Source organism: Fibroporia radiculosa (genome assembly GCF_000313525.1).
Source record: "Fibroporia radiculosa TFFH 294 genomic supercontigs, scaffold1161, whole genome shotgun sequence".
Lineage (NCBI taxonomy): Eukaryota > Fungi > Basidiomycota > Agaricomycetes > Polyporales > Fibroporiaceae > Fibroporia > Fibroporia radiculosa.
Window position 1 is genome coordinate 1 of NW_012133272.1, and position 15,479 is coordinate 15,479.

At 50.6% G+C, this 15,479-nt stretch overlaps 6 protein-coding genes across 6 annotated transcripts; 3 read left to right on the forward strand and 3 right to left on the reverse strand.

Moving 5' to 3' along the window:
* Window positions 1–1,158: 1,158 nt before the first annotated feature.
* On the reverse strand, window positions 1,159–3,925 carry FIBRA_02292 (uncharacterized protein; the record flags this gene model as incomplete). Its single annotated transcript, XM_012324155.1, has 11 exons — window positions 1,159–1,187; window positions 1,238–1,430; window positions 1,482–1,515; window positions 1,570–1,685; window positions 1,737–1,790; window positions 1,854–2,276; window positions 2,331–3,097; window positions 3,155–3,271; window positions 3,320–3,668; window positions 3,722–3,760; window positions 3,827–3,925. The coding sequence occupies 11 exons, from the start codon at window positions 3,923–3,925 to the stop codon at window positions 1,159–1,161; spliced, it is 2,220 nt and encodes a 739-aa protein (XP_012179545.1).
* A 1,741-nt stretch (window positions 3,926–5,666) lies between these two features.
* Window positions 5,667–6,435, forward strand: FIBRA_02293 (uncharacterized protein; the record flags this gene model as incomplete). Its single annotated transcript, XM_012324156.1, has 5 exons — window positions 5,667–5,711; window positions 5,775–5,864; window positions 5,927–5,957; window positions 6,027–6,140; window positions 6,221–6,435. The coding sequence occupies 5 exons, from the start codon at window positions 5,667–5,669 to the stop codon at window positions 6,433–6,435; spliced, it is 495 nt and encodes a 164-aa protein (XP_012179546.1).
* A 590-nt stretch (window positions 6,436–7,025) lies between these two features.
* On the reverse strand, window positions 7,026–9,002 carry FIBRA_02294 (uncharacterized protein; the record flags this gene model as incomplete). Its single annotated transcript, XM_012324157.1, has 6 exons — window positions 7,026–7,235; window positions 7,291–7,423; window positions 7,513–8,284; window positions 8,352–8,420; window positions 8,474–8,533; window positions 8,714–9,002. 6 exons carry the CDS (start codon window positions 9,000–9,002, stop codon window positions 7,026–7,028), a joined length of 1,533 nt encoding a protein of 510 aa, XP_012179547.1.
* A 277-nt stretch (window positions 9,003–9,279) lies between these two features.
* On the forward strand, window positions 9,280–10,277 carry FIBRA_02295 (uncharacterized protein; the record flags this gene model as incomplete). Its single annotated transcript, XM_012324158.1, has 2 exons — window positions 9,280–9,478; window positions 9,541–10,277. 2 exons carry the CDS (start codon window positions 9,280–9,282, stop codon window positions 10,275–10,277), a joined length of 936 nt encoding a protein of 311 aa, XP_012179548.1.
* Window positions 10,278–10,486: 209 nt separating this feature from the next.
* FIBRA_02296 (uncharacterized protein) lies at window positions 10,487–12,003 on the reverse strand (the record flags this gene model as incomplete). The annotated part of the gene is made up of 5 exons (XM_012324159.1): window positions 10,487–10,729; window positions 10,792–11,151; window positions 11,212–11,630; window positions 11,684–11,827; window positions 11,889–12,003. 5 exons carry the CDS (start codon window positions 12,001–12,003, stop codon window positions 10,487–10,489), a joined length of 1,281 nt encoding a protein of 426 aa, XP_012179549.1.
* A 1,003-nt stretch (window positions 12,004–13,006) lies between these two features.
* FIBRA_02297 (uncharacterized protein) lies at window positions 13,007–14,500 on the forward strand (the record flags this gene model as incomplete). The annotated part of the gene is made up of 11 exons (XM_012324160.1): window positions 13,007–13,203; window positions 13,260–13,291; window positions 13,347–13,435; window positions 13,486–13,587; window positions 13,637–13,716; window positions 13,770–13,870; window positions 13,925–13,960; window positions 14,013–14,031; window positions 14,085–14,269; window positions 14,322–14,354; window positions 14,412–14,500. The coding sequence occupies 11 exons, from the start codon at window positions 13,007–13,009 to the stop codon at window positions 14,498–14,500; spliced, it is 963 nt and encodes a 320-aa protein (XP_012179550.1).
* Window positions 14,501–15,479: the final 979 nt, after the last annotated feature.

A 15,479-nucleotide genomic window follows, 5' to 3' on the forward strand; every position in this document is an offset into this window, starting at 1 on the left:
CCCCGGGCGACGAACACCACAAGGAGGCGGATGTGCGCGCACGATGCGGCTCTCTCGCCGCTGGCACCTCCAACCTCGCTTTGGGCCCGCAAGCGCTGCTGTCGCTGGCGCATCGGAGAAAGGTGCGGGAGACCTGGTTTACAGGCAAGATTTTCCCAGAAGCACACCACGCATATGGCGACAACCCCATCCGCATCGCCCAACATCCCGCCATCATTCGATCCACGGCCTGTATGGGGATGCTCCACCACTCCGTCCCTGGCCCATTCGAATTGTTAGATAGCCGTCTGGCCCATCAGAACAAAGCAGCCGTTGAGGGATCTCACCAGACGATGCGGCTTTACGCCATGACCTCATGCAACCCGGCCATCGACTGCATCTGCCATGGAGCATCAAACCATCCCGGTTAACAAACACACCTGCGGTTTTCTTCCGGCCAAGCACGGACGTTTCGCTTGCTCTTCGAGCATCGTCTGCTAGTTTAGAGACGTATGTCAAATAAATCACCGTGCAGTGATCCCAGACTGTGCCGCTTACAGCAACGCGTATGTCCGCCATGAATCAGCCAACATCGCAGGTGCCACCCATCAGCAGGGGTGCGCCTCAGCGGGGCACCGGCCAGAATCGGTCTCGCTGGAACTAGACGAGTAGCAAGGATTGGAAAATACGTACCTTTGTGTGGCGATCGCGCACTGCAGAATCGCTCCACTGTCTGATGCGCTGCCGATCTCCCCTTTTGGCAGGAGCTGTGGAACGACGCCAGCATCGATATCATTGGTCGAGCAGCCGGATGGAGCTAGGATGTTGTCAGCTTCTCAAGGTCCTAAGGGCCAGTCAGGACCTTGTGTACGGTACATGCCGTAAGCGATTTTGATTGATCATTCTGCATGGCTGAGGTAAGGGAGAACCTCAACAGTGAACGGCGCAAACCGAGATCCTTGTTGTCATTTGCATTACACGCGAAATGTGTAAGGGTTTTTCCATTGTAAAGGCACAGTATGGCCAACGGGGGCACACCACAACGTCAAACGTGTACCATATGCGTTTCGAATAAAGAAAGCAGGGCAAACTTAGATGTCCAGGGTTTATCATGTCGTACGAAACTAGATAATTTCTTGGTCAGCGCATACCCAGCACGACGAACCCTAGCAACAGATTTTATCCAAGATGGAAGTTCAACCGGAAGGCTGACAACGACACGTCAGTAACAATCAGGAGAAGAGAAATAGACACGTACCCTCCAAATCCTCCCTGTCGCAGAGGGTAGTCAGATCGATTCTCTGCATGTGCATACAGCATGTTTTCAGGCTTTGCCAAAGTGCACTAGAAGTGACGCCACGCTTCTCTCCGGCGCCGCTCTGATCAGCCACGCTGTCGCTGTCTTGCAACAGAAGAGCGTCTAGAATGTTTTGAGCCGCTTCTTCGTATCGCTGCAAGGGCTGTCAGGGCGGGGATAGTTAGAAAGGAGACGAAACACGTACTCGCAGGTTGATGCATGATATTCCCAGATTAAACCTGTGTGGACGCGACGTTAGTTCCTACGGCTACAAACCTTACAAAGACAAGCACCTGGCACGGATGTAGGTAGGGTTCAACTCCAACGCTCGGTGATAATATTGTAGCGCTTCTTCCGGGTGGCCACTATTTGCGAGAGTGGCGCCCACTCTGTTGTATAGCAACCAGTCCTACAGCGCGCCAGTTAGCTTCATCTATAAATGAACTGCACAATGTCTGACCTCTGGGCGCACGGCCAGAGCAGTATTGAAACAATCCCGCGCTCTCTGGTAATCCTAAGGGATCGCAATTTATTAGATTATCGTGACCTGTTGATAAATGAAGCGAGCGGGAGATACCTCAGCTGTATTGAGGAGAACAGCCAGTGCTATTTGGATATCAGCGTCAATCTCGGTGCCCGCAGCACTGCGCGCCATGTGTATCAAGCACTGTGTCAAGTTCTCCAGACGTTCTAATGGTACCATATCATCCGTGATAGGATTCAATGCTCGGAACTGCTGAACTGCAGAGTGATAGCGTTCGTTACGATCAACCCATTCCCGTACTGCTTCGTAAACACCTTGGCGGTTGGCCTCGTTGGTGTGAGATATCGCAAGAGCAAGCCACGATGATAAATGCGAAGGGTCGAGCTCCAATGCGCGGCGTAGAGCTTGCACTGCTTTCTGCTCGCGCTCGTTTTCTTGCTGCTTAACACCCAATTCATACCAACGGAGAGCATTGGTCGGATCACGTTGTACCGCAGCCTCAAGCTCTAAAACGTTCTGCGCGAATATCCTCAGCTAGATCAATACATCCAAAGAGTTTGATATACATACTTCGAACAAAGCAGTCCTTATGCTTGTACGCGACACGTCGTCCGTTCTCGAGGCCTCTCCAAGGACATATGGGTTATGCGCTTGGAACCGGTAGTGGGCAAGTGGGCGGACTCCAGTAGCAGTTGCCTCGTAGACGTCCCAGTCGCTCTGGAGCCTACCCCAGTCCGCGTCTTGTCCATGAACGGCGACGTTGCCCTTATTCGACGCCTCTGAAACTGAATGAAAAACACGCTGCAATTCGATGTAGTCCTCGTTCTCACTACGTAAGTAAGCGTCGATTGGATTTTCCGTAAAACCATCGATCACTGCATTTGTCTCATTGAAGATTTGTCCATCCCGGGTCATCGGTATTGCAGCTTGAGGTCGATAAGAGGCCGTCGTCTCATTAGAGATACCAGAGAGAGGCGAAGTGGGGAGTGCACGACCTTTGCCCTTTACGTCGGTGGTACCCTGAGAATCGTTCGTCCATCCAACGGCGGCTGAATCTGACCGCGCAGACTCCCTGGAAACCATTTTGTCACCTTCAACGACCACCTCTCCATCGCGCAATTGGCGCATTAGCCCTAAAAATTGACTGTTCTTGAATTTTGGGTTCGGTTCTTCCCGCACTGTCTCCATCAAGCGACCAGCAGTGCGTGCAAGCTCATCTGCATCATGGATACGAGATTGAGTCTGATCCTGCTGAATTTGTTCCAGCGGTTGAGCAACAGATTCCCCTGGATTCAATGAGGCCACCTGAGATTCAAATTCCCGGTCCCACTGTGATGCTTCATGAATTCAAAGAGCGGTGAGAACAGACTAGATGCTACGTAGTATGTGCGCACCATCAGAACTCAACGCAGCTCCGGGCGTCTGAACAGGGGTGTGAAATGCTGGCCCAGCGACTCCCATGAATCCGGCAGCATTGTACCCCATGGACATTGGGGTCCAACCGCGAAGATCTAATACATTTGTCAATTTTCACTCAAGAGGGACGAGAAAGCACATACTGGGTGCCAGACCATTTGGAGAAAACTGTTGCGGACTGTGAGTACTTGAACTCTGGGTTGGCTGTATCTGTGTAGAGGCGCTAGCCCCGTGCACGGGGAGTGTCTGTTGCTTCGAAGGTTGCGACAAAAAGTCTACAGCCCAAGCCGCAGATGAAGACTGTATGGGTATATGCCTTTGAGGAGTTAGTGCGGCCAGCGACTGGGAATGCGAGGTGGGCAGCGATGCGTGCAACGCGTTCAGGTCGAATGGCGCAGAACCATTCGCAAGAGGCGGAGCCGAATGACTAGAGAAAAATCGCGCTGCGTCCTGGGAGACATCTGCTGCTGCAGAGTATTGCGAGCGGAAAGACTGAGGGGTTGTCAGACACTCCATATGAAACAACCATACCTGCTCCTCCTCACCTCTCTCGAAGGACCAGCTCTCCCAGCACCAAAATGATCCTGTTTTAGAGTATTGAGAATTTGCAAAATCAGAGTGCGTTCACGCTGTCGAGCACTGCTACTGACCTGCTGGATGCCACGATCCTGGTCAAACCGTTTGGACAAGCCCTGCAGGGGATTCACAGGGCCACAGTCCGCACCATTAACAAGCAAAGGCAGCGACATCGTGGGCCCTGAGAACAAGCAGCGAGGGCGCAGGGGATGCACAGAACTGGTTATATAGCAAGAAGCTGCAACTTGCCCCGAGACTCAATTCAGCCGGTCTTGGTCGCCGCGCGGGGATTGTCATGTGAATCTCCCCTTCGGCAATCTTCGGCAACCACCGAGCAGAAAGATTCAGATAATTTAAATTCGTCGTGCAAATGTGAAGTCAATGGTGAATCTTGCGGGATGCAAACTATATGATAGCTGCATTGACAAAGGTAGAGCGAAATAATGACGTGTCATATCCATAGCATCTATAGAATTAGACACAAAATTTTATAGTCACACGTAGCGGAGGTACCACGGCTATGTATGAGCACACGATGAGACTCGAGTTGGGACAGAGAAGTCAACCCGTGGAAACGCCATGATATCGCGGGGTTATTTCAATGGCACGGCGCAGCCTGGTGACACCTTGGGGATGGTTTTCTAGGACTTCACATGGCGGCCGATACCTAGTCGTGCATCCATTGAATATGAAATGATGCCGACACTATCCGCAAGAACCACTTACTCAATCAAAACAGCGGGGTACCAGACATGCGCAGCCAACTCTCGCGAGGATTGAACAGAACGGATATTGAAAAGGAACAGAGTGTCAAAAAACATGCCTGGTAGAACTACGCGACAGCGGAATCAGAAATGTCATACATATCCAGTCCATGTCGCCGCATGAATGAAGTGAGTGCCAGGAGACGACGTCAGATGCGAGCGATATATAGAAGCAAGTCAGGCAGCCAGAAACAGCACGACGACCAAGATAAAATTTCACCACAGCAGAAATGGAAGCATGGCTAGCGACATCAGATCTTCACTGAGGTCGACATAAATCAAAGGCACGGGGGATCTTTCTATGGCAAGGGAAGCCTTTTGATCCAGACGTTCCGTGTATTGCCACAGAAACTATGTTCATCTTCGCGACATATTGGCGTAGATCCACTGGGCCATCATACATAGGTACGGTATTCCAACCTTGGACATCTTCAAATGGCAGACGTTAGGCAGGAATACTACACTTGAAATACGGTCCACATTTGCCACAGATTATATGTCTTTGCGGCCATTTCTCTCTAAATTGCGTAAATGACAGGTATACATCTATAGGGAGGTTCCTACTGCCACAATCAAATTTACAGCACAGACCATCAGCGCCATCCCAACCAGAAATTCAACGACTCACTTTCTGGACACTGTCCACTCTATGCTCATAACAGCCCCAGTCGTTGTTCTCGAGTCAGAGCCTCTCTCTTCCTCCGTGCGTCCTCCGTCGCAACAAATGGTTGGGGAGGTGGTAATCCAATCAGAGGGCTGCTCTGCCTCTGGGCCATCATCGCCGCGAGCGACTCGACCCCGTCTGCTTCTGCCCTGGCCTCCCTTCGCTTTGCGACCGCGTCGCGCACCTGCTGTACATCTGTGTCGCACATATCGATCAGTGTTGGATTCCTACGAATCATGGTGAGGGTTGTGTGCAGTTGATTTGGACAATGGCGAGCTTTGCGCAGCGGGGTTATGGGCGGCACGAGGACAAGCCTGCGCCGCAGGCGCGCAGACGTCCTGACACGTCTGGCCCGCGGCTGCGTCTCCGGCGTCTCACACAACTTCATCCACTTATTCACCGTCGCACGCAGGGCATCTGTATACTACACCCCGTCTACTATACCTATTCTACCCACTTCTCTCACTTTGTCTGGAACGAACAGAGATGGAGGCTCTCATGCGCGTAACTGATACCGTCAGGTCTTTCCGGGTAAGTTCAGTATTCCATTCGTACTCATCAGTTCGGCCTTGAACAATGCGACTCTGTCTACAGGAGTCTCGATTGAGTGCTCTCCGGCCAGTCAGCGAGTTTTTTGACCACCACCGTATTTCAAAACCTGCGGATATGAATACCGCCACTTCAGTAAGTTCATCACGCTTGGAGCCCTGCACCCACGGCGAGACTGACTATTTGCCGCTCATCAGAGAATCTCATATAATACACGATACTTTTCCGGTATGGCTTTTTTTGCATTGACTTGATACGTTACCAGTCACTCAGCGATTCTCTATAACCTCAAAACAGGCAATTATGGTGTTATTGTCGGCGTCCTCGCTGTCTACGCGCTGATCACGAACCCACTCCTGCTAATCTCACTGGGATTCCTTATCGGTGGATTTACAGCAATCAACAGATTTGGTGCGCATTGTTTTTTTTCAACTCTCGTATATTGTCCCATTCCGGCTCATCGTTGGTAAATTTCCACCATAACTTTACAGCACCCGAGCCCATGCAAGTCGGTGACCATGTTGTGACCCAAAAGTCGCTCTATACAGGGCTCTTTGTCATCGGCATTCCTCTACTGTGGTTCGCATCCCCTGTTGCCACGTTCTTCTGGTTAGTCGGTGCTTCGTCCGTCCTCATCTTAGGACATGCGTCTGTGATGGAGCCTGGCATTGAGAGCGAGTACGCGACAGTTGGAGATGCAGTCTAAAACTTTAGGAGAGGGTGAAGATGGGATAGTGGGCCGAAGAGTGAGATCAGGGATGGGTCTTAGGACTGGATGACTTCACACTAGCCCTTAGAAAGTCATTGAAGTTCCTTAATTCTCGAACTGTTCTTGTGTACAGTTCTCCGTATTTATATTCCATGAAGGAACTGACCAGAGTGGCCATCTCTGCTCGCCAGCGACTATAAATACAACTGGGTCCGGATATCATGGACGCCGCATTAGTCGATGTACAATAGTCAGCGATGCGAAAGGGATAGAAATGCAAATCGATAGCGCGATAGGATATTGAATAAGGCAGGTATTGTTCCGACAGGCGCACATTATAAAAGTGGCAGCCACTGTCCTGCAACGGAAAGATTGGCATCAACGCAAGGCTGACCTCGCAAGAGTCTCGCCTACCTATGACTAGACTGGGAAGATCCATGATGTCTCTCCTGATGGAGAAGCAAAACGTACAAGGCACCGGTGCCCCAGACGGCTTGAGAAGGACGCAGTGAGAATAAACACTCTGGGTTGTATTCTCGAAAGCATGATTGGCGAAGTTCTCCCAGTACTCCACGACGGACTGATTCTCAAACAGCTGTAGTAGATGGTATGAATGTCGAATCAGAGGGGACATATCCAAGATAACTTGCCTCATATATGTATTTACGTCGTCCAACAAGCTCTTCTTTCTCCCAGCCGGTAAGCATGTAAAATTCAGGACCAACGAGACAAATTTCCCCCGTTCTCCTCCATGCAACAGTTGGTGTACCGCTAAATGATACTAATTTGTCAAGCTCCTGCTTTAAATTGTTAGGCCAATTCAAACCATTCAGACGAAGACGTGACACTAACAATCAAGGAGCGCTGGAAGCATTTTTCAACAAAAACCTCGTCCTCCTCCGATAGTGGCATTTGAAGTGCTATGAGCGACGGCCGGAAAATCGCGAGCGCACGGACGATTCGCAAGATATCATTTTTATCAAAGCTGCAGAAAAGCTATCAGCCTTTATTGCCTCCGGACCTGGGAGAGCATAGCCATATACAGCGAGTCAATCAGAACGAAGAAAGACGCACCGAGTTGGTAGATGCTTCATCAAAAAGTGATAACCTTCTGTGTAATCGTATGGCTTCGTGACCGCCTGATACACACCCGCCCCACTTTGTGCTATGGGTGGCATACCCGACCCTACGCCCAGCGATACCTGATTTGCCCAAGCGGCACCTCTCTCCGGTCTCATAGCACCAGGTATCGATGCACCAACCGTCTGTGCGCGTTGTGGATAGGATGGGAATCGCTGGCCAGTAGAAGTTGATGGTGGGGTCGACTGAGTGCTAGTAGGGGGTGGGTAGTCAGTGTAAGAGAGTTGTGTCTGAGGAACGGTAACGGCCGGCGGGTGTCCTTGCACTTGCCCAAACTGCGATACAGGTGGGAATCCTCGGGAATCACCGGCGATGAAGTTGGGCGAAAGTGCGGACGGAGGATTGGAAGCTGAAGGCATAGCCGCGTCTGGCGGCTGGATTGCGAGGGGTGTATGTTCCTGAAAACCCGCCGACCCCGTCACATAGCCATTACCGGAAGCCGATTGGGGTGTTGCTGCATATGGATCTGTCGGCCATGTTGCTGCGACTAAATTAGCACCCGGTGTTGGTGCAGGATATGAAGATGAAGGAGCTTGTGATGCAGCTGGACTGCCAGTAGCAGCTCCAGACGCCTCAGGCGAGTTGCCCAAGATGGCGGAAAGGATGCTGTATTCAAGATTTGCGCCTTCGGAAGTCATTGAAAATGATGACACTGGATATGACGAGAACATGGGATCAGGCTGAACATATTGCGAATCCGGTTGCGCTGAAGATGAGTGGTGCAGGAAGTTCATTATCAGCAGTCAGAAGACAATATATAATAAGTGCGTTACATTGTGGGATGGGTGCAGAGTCGGCACCTTTCGATGAACCCTCTCCTGACTTGTTCCGTTTCATAGCTTCTGACGAGTGCGGTAGGTATACGATGTGAATGAAGCAGACGCAGGCGACTTACCAAGCTCTTCTTCATCAAGCAAATATTTGGCCTTTTTACGATGTCCTTCAGTGCAATTATCTGCCATACCGCGCTTAACACAACGTTGACATGGGCGTGCTGGGGGACAGCCAATGAGTGAATGAACACAAAACAGCGACGTAAGAGGCTGAACATTATGACACGCTCAGGAAATTTACAAGAAATGCACAGCCGGGTCGGAAGAAGAAAGATGTTTGAGTAAAAGGAGAGCAAACTCACAATCATCACAAGTAAGATGCGCCTTCTGACAGTGAAAACACGCTCGGTTGGCTTTCTTCTTCTTGGGGCCTTCGCGTGTCCGCGGAGGATGTGATGCCGACTCTGCACTGTCACTGGCGGCGTCCTGGGGCCGTTTTCTCTTTACGTGTAGCTTTTTCTTCGGGTCGATGTCGGGGGTGTTATGCTCTGAGGAGGAGGTGGAAGGCATATGATAAGGAGGGAGAGGCTGTTGGGTCATACTGGCCGACATGGGGGGCACATCCTCCTGCTGAGACTGAGAGGGAAGCATTTTGAAGGAGACATGGAAAGCGACAAGACCGCGACCGTGAGTGTCACAGGCAAGTCAAGCGACCGCGCATTAGACGCACTATAGCACAGGCGCCGGAGGTAAGCCTATTTTTGCAGGTCACGCTGCCCTTTGCGGCGTTAACCGGCCGGCCCATCCCCGACCGCGGTCCGCCTTGCTGCATCTGGCCTGCAAGCTCCGGCGCTCCCGGACAGACCGCGCGGCCATGTCAGGCTCGGGGCCGGCGTGCACTCTGCTCCAATCCTCACTGTGACCGGACATGATACCGGCCCCGTCCACTAGGCAACTTGTTGTGGCCCTCAAACGCTCTGTAGGTGCAAGAGCAGCCGAGCTAGAGCTCAAGTGGATGCGACAAGCCGTGGAACAACCCCCAATACCCGCCTCGCTCCATCCCACTCCAACATTCGAAGAAATGCTCGCTCGTAGGGTCGCCGGCGAACCTCTGCAATACATTCTCGGTGTGTGTGCGTCGTGGCGACGTACCAACTGCTTGACCGTATCATTGTTCGATTTTTGACAGGATCACAGCCCTTTGGCCCGCTGGATCTCATTGTGCGCCCACCCGTTCTCATTCCTCGTCCAGAGACCGAGGATTGGACTATTCGTCTCTCTGAACGGTTGCGTCCCACTAAAAGCAAACCAATATCCATTCTGGACCTCTGCACCGGCTCAGGGTGTATCGCCCTACTGCTTTGCCACCTCTTACCGCCGGGATCGGCTCACGCCACCGGCATCGACGTCGCCGAATCTGCTGTGCAATTAGCAAAAGATAATGGAGCCTTCTGTGGTATCACTGTTTTAGACAATGGACCACCGTTGTGTGCAGACTTTCCAAAGTGGGATAGTAACACATTCACGCCGCTTTTGGCAAATATTCGCGATCCTGCGTTCGTGATAGCTGCTAATTTGCGGCCACCATATGACATTCTCACTGCAAACCCGCCATACATCCCAAAGTCGCAGTACGACACTCTTCCCGGATCTGTGAAAGATTATGAGGACCCGCGCGCTCTGATCGGAGACCTAGACTCAGGCTCGGCCCAGGGACTCTCATTTTACCATATGATCGCTGCCCTGGTAGGCGACAAGTCGCGTCCCATATTAAAAAGTGACGGCATTATCGCGCTGGAAGTGGGCGATGGTCAAGCCCAAGAGGTCGCACGAATCTTGCACGAGCAAGCCCAGGTACACCATATTGAAATATGGAGAGATCCGTGGGATAAGGAACGCGTGGTAGTAGGGAGAAGCTCACCATAACTATTCAGCGTGTCTGGTATCTGCGCGGAAGAGGGATCTTTAAGTCAGCATCATTCCGCGAGCCAAGCTTAGCTTGTGCATGTCGTCGTATATTCGTTCAGTTGTCACAACGGTGATCTTTTATCAGTCCTTAATCAAATTTTAGTCGCAGCCAACATATGGCTTCGCATACAGGGAATCCTATACTCATGCCGGTAAATGTTAACTTTTCATTCATTTTCTTGGGCCCCTAGCCTTTCCTGCTTCTTCTTCTCACTGATACCTCTCTCCGTCCTGTCTAAGGAATCGACCTCCTCGCCCCGTCCATTCCAATGCAGGACACGACCCAGGTAGAGTGCAACCCATGTCAACGCTAATAACACAGGAACTTCCACAAGTGGCCCGATTGTGGCTGCGAGAGCCTGATCTGAACCAACACCGTACACTGCGATGGTTACAGCGATGGCGAGTTCCTGCACGGCGAAAACCTTGTCGATATACCTTTCATGAATGGAACACTTTAAGTAGAACTCACGAAGTTGTTACTTCCCGCAGTAAAGCTCTGGACTACTGCCATCTCATAGCTCCATTGCTTTCCCTGTCCTTGTCCTTTTGCCCTAGCCCGACGGCCTAGCCACCACACTAGCGAAAATGCCCCTGCCCACATGATGGTGAAATATAAGACAAGCGGCACCATGACACGGAAGACTTGGCCGATATTGTGCACGATGTGATGTCCTTGGTACGCGAAGAGAACTATCACTGTGTACAACAACCCGAGTGGCGCAAGCGGTGAAATCCAGGGCAGGAATCGTGTGGTGAAGAACGCTCGCGAAGTAAAGTAGAGCAACACGATGCGAGTGATTAAGCCAGCACCGAGTGGGATCCCTAGGTACTATAAAGATGGCAGTAAGCACACTTGAGCGAAATGTTCACTTCAATCAGTAATACTGACAATTAGGACAGAGATGGCGACGCTTCCATACGAGACGTGAATCGAGGCTCCCGCGCCTCCCATGTAGTTCACGAACCACACCGCATATGGTGAATACAGTGCGATTTGCAACACGCTATTCAGGACCACGAGGACTGCACAATAGTTGGTATCGCCCTGCGCAAGCTGGTTCCAAACCATGACCATAGCGATGCAGCGTGCAAGGCCGACCATGATTACACCAGTACGGTAGGTCGGAAGGTCAGGAAGTGTAGCCCACGATAGGCCAAGCATGATAAATGGCGCTATTATCCAATTGAGCACGAGTGAGAGGAGAACATGCTTGAGCATAGTGCGTGTGGGCAGGATACGTGGAAGTGCTTCGTATTGCACCTTCGTGAGGATTGGCCACATCATAACAATGAGGCCTATTGCTATAGCTGAATGCGATACAGTGAGGAGTTAATCCATAGATAACTGCATAGACTCATACGAGCGGATACGCTAGCAAATCGCGCAGTGTCAAAGGCAGGCTGGACGTTGGGAACGAATTCGCCAATGACGACACCCACGATCATCGCGACGAGAATTGCAGGTGTGAGTAGTTTGTCGGTCAAACTTAGTTTCTTAAGTAGAGCTTCATGCCGGAGAGAAACATACATCAGCATTGTTTCGCGTTAGTGAAGGTCAATGCTAACCTTTAGGTGCGTCCTTTTCCTGCACAGGACTAGGGTTGATAGCAGAGACAGTCCTGATAGCAGTTTCATCCGCATTATCTGTTTTAATCACGTCCTTGTTGTCTGGGGTGTCCATGGTTGGAGAGAGAGTAAGCTGAAGGAGAGTTTTGCGCGTCGAAATTCATTTTGACCCGTGTCTAGACGCCGATTTTGATTTTGGGCGACAAATTCATGACTACTTCCGTATCTGGTAAGTACTGCCGCTGGCGAATTCGGGTCGTGTTTTATAATTTGTACATATGCAAGTCGTAGTTCAGGCACAATGACACAGGAATATATGATCGCAATCATCCAGCGAATGTGTGCGTTTTACACAACAAAGAAATGTCCATTTTGCAAAAGAGGAAAAGCTTACCCAATTCAGCTGGCACTTTTCCGATGCTTTTCTATTGCAGGCATCCGGTTCTTTGCTGTGTCAGCATGCGTTATGATAATGCCTTATGTTCTCAGCGGCCATTATCCCTGTGTTAAGAATGACGGGCCGCGAGTCGGGGAGTCGGGCAACCCGAGTGCATCCTGGAGACCCAGCTACCGTCAGGCGGATACAGCGTAGATATTCCTAGGATAGGTAGTTAGCTGAGACGGAAGCAACATGTTTATACTTAGGACGAATCCATAGAATGCTTTCGCTGGAAGTTCTTGTTAACCCCAGTGACGGGCGAAGATCAATGGCTCTGGTGTATTTTACTAACGGCAATGCTCAGAAGTATGACGCACTTGAGTATAAATTATATACTATTGCCGCAGCGGTCAGCGCGCAGCGATACGATCTGACCGTTGCCCAAACAAATCTAGCCTGAGCGTCTTATGTGTGCTTGAAAAATGAAAACATGAGTTACCGAAACAGATCAAGTAGTACGGCTAACTGAGTCGCATTCTGTCTGTGGTTCAATTTTCACCTCATGCCAGCGCATCGAGTTGAGTGTCACGGCCGAACCACACGATTCGGCGATCTCCGCTGGCTTTGAAACTTCCCGATTCACCGCTAGAAACACGTTTCCCATGTACCGTGGCTGAACTTGAAGAACACTAAGAGGATTAACCTCAGGTTGCACAAACAACACTGAACGCCACTGAGAATGTCGAAACCCCAATCTCCTTCGAATCCGTATGCCTCTGCCACAACCAAGCTTGGTGGCGGTGGAGAAGACTTTCATAAACGGACGACCGCTCGGCTCGAGCAGATCCAGTCTCAGCTCGAGGTCACCCCACGCAAGGACCGTCTGAAAGGCAAAGTATGCATCATTACTGGTGTTGGCTCCTTGTTAGGTATAGGGTGCGTCCAGCTTTCCCAATTGCGTGAGTCTATGTTGGTCTGATGATAGGATTAAGACGCGCAACGGCGCTGCAGTTCGCGCATGAAGGTGACGCATCAAGATCTCACATTCCATTTGTTTTCTTGACGGTGAAGTGGACTAGGTGCCACTCATCTGTACCTTCTCGACCTCGACGGAACGAACCTTCCGGAGCTCAAAGCAACCATCGAGAAGCGATATCCAGATGTGAAGGTATGTTGCTGGTACGGGAAACAACCGCTGTACTTATTAATGACGTGCAGGTCACCACTCTCGCCGCCGATGCCACTAACGAATCGGCTATTGCTGGAGTGTGCAAGCAGGCTATACAAGAGGAAGGAAGATTGGACGTGTTTTTTGCTAATGTACTTTGTCAACCTTTACCCGTGCGCCCTCTGCTTACTGACGTGTTAGGCTGGCATGGCTAGCAAAGACCATCTGCGCAATATCACGAGTGAAGGCTTCATGAAGATAATGGCTGTAAACACGCTTTCGTACGTACATATATCATAACAAGATATTCTCTAACATCGTACCTATATGGTAGTTGTTTCCTGGCCATTAAGTATGCCTCGGAAATGATGATGAAGCCCAACCTATCGCGCGGAAAAGAATTTAGTGGAGGGAGTATCATTCTCACCGCCTCTGGTATGTTATTATGTTATTCATAGCGTGTCTCTTGCATTGACTGAACTTTCACAGTTGCCGGCTTACGTTCTGGCGGCGGACCTTTAGACTGTACGATGACGTCTTTCATTCCGACTTTCTGAGACTGACGACTCGTTTTCAGACAGCGCAAGCAAAGCTGCGTGAGTGCGCTAACTTAATATCCACGCCTCTCTTGTGTCTTATTCTTCTGTAGTGTCAACAATATGGCACAAACAGCTGCGTGTCAGTTGCGGATGTCTGACATACGAGTCAACTCCATTTGTCCAGGGTTGATTGAGACCGGGATGACGACCGGGGTCTTTCAATACGCGAGGTCCAAAGGTACTGGCCCTAAAATTGGCCAACTTAATCCCTTGGGTCGCTATGGCGTTTCTCAAGGTGAGGCACTTTTTCACAATTAGCACGAGGCGCTAATAGCTCTGCCATCCAGAGATAGCCAATGTAGCCTTGTTCCTTGCATCTGGTGAGCAATGAATATTGCGATGAAGCCGTAACGTAAAACAGCTGACGTTGTTGTTAGACGAATCTAGCTATGTGAATGGTCAAAACGTAGTTGCTGACGGCGGCCTTTCCAGTTCCTTCCCCGTTATTCCAGGCCGGTGGTCTTAAGGCAGTTGATCATGTATTGCTTTCATCTAGTCTGTGGAATGGATATTGCCATTTTATGCGTTCGTTGGGTATTGCCTGAGGTGGCGAGCGTCATGAGCACCGTCAATCTGGATATTGAGTAAACTCGTCCTAGAATATGGACATCATCGCCATCGAGGCATAGGAGCATTCGTAGATGCACTCAATGCACACAGAGGTGGCTCCCGCATAGGATTCAGGTAATTGCCGTACGAGTTTGGATTTGCTATCGGACATAGACCACTCATGTACATGCGCTGTATACGTGGCTTCGTTACCATTCAGGGCGAGCAACTGAGCACAAGCTGTCGTAACTCTGATTGACATGAACGGGAAAACTCTGGCGAGATATGGCTTTCCACGACGACCTCTCTCGGCTATGACATGCTCTATGAGCCTGCAACGTCAAAAGAGAGACGCACTTCATGAAATGATGCACCAGCTCCCCAAGCCTCCCAGCTTTCCCACTGATATCGTCATGCCACTCTACACCAGATTCGTGTCATCGAATAGTTCACATACGAGACAGACGGCGAGATAGTTGGTGATACGAGGAGAGAAAGCAACACAGAGGCTGATCAATGAATAATGTACGGTCCGAGGAAAGCCAACTGGGAGAGAAATGCTGGGTCTGTAGTAGGAAGAAGCAAGTCGAACATAGGGAGTGAAATAAACCATCCCGTGCATGGTAAGGCACGCGGTAGTGATAGCGGTCTGATTTGGCTCCGACCAAAGTTTTCCCATTCAAAAATAAAAGGTGCAGCTCTGGCGTCGCCCGACGGAATATATTCTATGTTTGGTCTTGTCTCCGCGTTGATGCAGCTGGGCCTTTAGTGGCACCGTGCGATACGAAGCCGTGAGCATTTATATAGTAATTGAAGAAAGGAAAATATTGGCGGCCTCACCCGTTCTCCGGATCATCGCCGTACGGTTGTCGCTGTCGAAGCGAAGAAGCCCTGGA